Below are 2,817 nucleotides of genomic sequence, written 5' to 3'. Positions count from 1 at the left end.
ATGGAACTTCGAATGGTGAGAACAATTTAATTGCATAAATTTAATAACTGTAAATAATACTGTTGGGTAAAACACCGTCCCACATCGGATAATAATCAACTAGAGAACTTAATCATAATTGCGAAAATATAAAAATAGACATTAAATGAAAACAATATAACAAAAGGACAAAATTGACTTGAATTAATGAAAAAATTCTTTCAGAATTGAGGATGCATTTAATATTGTTGCAGAGTTAAGAGACTTCTCTTTTGTAAAAGTACAAAAATGTCCATTGGATAAAAAATCCGACGTGCAAGCTTCTCCTTAGGGACAAAAGGTGATTCGCTCACCCCAGGCGCCCCCATAACGAACTTACACTGGTAACCAGCACACAAGGAGCCACCACAGTGGTGAAACTCCCACACTGCGGCTGCCAGCATTCGATCCTGTCTGCTTAGGGACAATCTACCACTCAGGAACCAACTGAGTTAAGCCCGTGCGGGCGACGTGCAAGCTTCTCCTTCTTATAAGAATAGTTTCTAAGAATATACAGCTATGGTCAATGAGCTCAAACATTAAGTCAAAATTAATTTAAGGATATACAGCTATAGTCAATGAGCTCAAACATTGACTTCTTCAAATTATTTTCCAAGTAGTATTTTAGATTTATATATTATAATAAAAAGTCAGATCTATAACGTGGTATCAAGTTATTTTTAATATATATATATATATATATATATATATATATATATATGCATAACGTAATTAGTCAACTAAAATAAAATTTGAGCAAATTTTAATTGGTTGCATAAAGTTTGAAAATAGAATTTTAAACTACGATGTGAGCAAATTTTAATTGGTTGCATAAAGTTTGAAAATAGAATTTTAAACTACGATGTTTCAATTATTACAATTGTTTAAATGATAATGCAGTAATGTGCATTAGTTTTTATGAGGTGACACATACATGTAGCAAACATCGTCTTTTTCATTAATAATACTAAAGTGAATAAATAAGCAAATAAAAAAAATTCCTAATTTCAGTAAAACAACCTCGTTTTAATCATCACCAAACTACGTTTTTTGTTCACCTAGCATGTTATCTACATCAGAAATTTTGGTCGTTAGATCACCACCACTTTCACCCGATATTCAACAGTGCGACAATTGAGTAAAATTAAATTTTCAGATTTAATATTGTATTTCCAATATTTATAAAACTAACCAAAATTTGATCAAAGTTTATAATTTAAATGGTTAAACAAATAATTTTAGTATTTGCTTGCCTCCACTTGCATATATAACTAATGATGTCCTTACCAGATTGCATTAGTGTGCTAACTATCTTAACATGCTACTTGTTAACTATTAAACACATTATATTAAAAATGTCAACATAGTAATTAACATGAGTATATCAACACAAATTTATCCTGACATTTTGCTTAATGTGCTACTTGTTCACTAATCAACACATTATTAAAAATATCAAGACAATAACATGAGTATGTCAACACAAATTTATCTTCACATTTATAAAATGTCAACACAATATTCATATAATTGTGTTCACATTTTTAATATAATGTGTTGATTTAGTTAGCAAATAGCTCTAAATGTTAGTATTTGATCAGGTACCTATTAACTAAACTAATGACGTACCTACATTGTACTCCAACTTCCAACTTGTCACAAGTGGATTCAAATTGGATCTACCGACTACTTCAAAATCAATCTATCACAATAATTATTCCTAACAAAACCCTAAATTCCTAAACACAATCCTTCTATAAATAAACACACACAATCACCCTTATCCAACACCTCTCCCAAGATGAAGAATCTCACAATAGCCCTAATGTTGCTAGCCACCTCCCTCCTCCTCCTCCTCCCGACCGCACGCGCCACCGGCGGCAGCGCGTGGGTCAAAACCATCACCAAAGGCAACAAAAAACTAACAAAATTCCACTTCTACGTCCACGACCCGGGCGCGGGCCCCAACGCCACGCTGTTCAAAGTCGCGAACGCCTCCATCACCGACACCTCCTCCACGGTGTTCGGCCAGGTCATGGTCTTCGACGACCGCGTCACGGCCGACCCGGACATCAACTCGGCCCAGGTCGCCCGGGCGCAGGGCACGGCCGCCTCGGCCGACCTCCAAAACTTAGCCGTCGCCCTAAACATGAACTTCTACATCACCTCGGGGGAGTACAACGGGAGCACGGTCAGCATTGCTGGCCGGAACCCGCTGCTTGCCCCGTCCAGGGAGGTGCCGGTTATCGGGGGCACCGGCGCCTTCCGGTTCGCTAGGGGATATGCCGTTACGAGTACTTATTCGATGGATCTTGCGGCGAGTTATATTGTTCTTGAATACACGATTTATGTGATCACTTATGATCATGAGATTGTGTGGCCGAGCACTTGAATTAAATAAGTACTATGTTATTATATAACATGTTATGTATTGTTTGTGTTTTATGCAAAGTTTTACTTATTGTCTTTTGTGATTGTAATAAACGATTTATATTATAAATAAAAGTTTTTCACTGTTTGGTTGATGGGTTTTTTTTTTATACAAAAAAGACTCAAATCACATGTAAAATGCAAGATACAAACTGGTCAACGATGAAAAAAATACAAGGGAGCAAAGGAAGAAAAACTAAGAAAAAGAGCAAAAAAACCAAGACGCGAGCAAAACAGGATTCGAACCAACATAACCAGTAGAAATGGATGATTCGAACACAAAGCTTTATACAATGATCCTGATCTCTAAAGAATAAGTTTCTTCTCAATATATCAATTTGGCTCTGGCTTTTGAGAATCGCCTAGTTT

At 36.0% G+C, this 2,817-nt stretch overlaps 1 protein-coding gene across 1 annotated transcript; it reads left to right on the top strand.

Annotated features, from left to right (window-relative positions):
- The first annotated feature begins 1,819 nt into the window (after window positions 1-1,819).
- LOC121765610 (dirigent protein 21-like) lies at window positions 1,820-2,410 on the top strand. The gene has a single exon (XM_042161814.1). The coding sequence runs from the start codon at window positions 1,820-1,822 to the stop codon at window positions 2,408-2,410; it is 591 nt and encodes a 196-aa protein (XP_042017748.1).
- Window positions 2,411-2,817: the final 407 nt, after the last annotated feature.

This window comes from Salvia splendens, chromosome 14 (genome assembly GCF_004379255.2).
Source record: "Salvia splendens isolate huo1 chromosome 14, SspV2, whole genome shotgun sequence".
Classification (NCBI taxonomy): domain Eukaryota; kingdom Viridiplantae; phylum Streptophyta; class Magnoliopsida; order Lamiales; family Lamiaceae; genus Salvia; species Salvia splendens.
The sequence above is the reverse complement of the archived record's forward strand: the minus strand, read 5'-3'. Positions and strand labels throughout refer to the sequence as shown.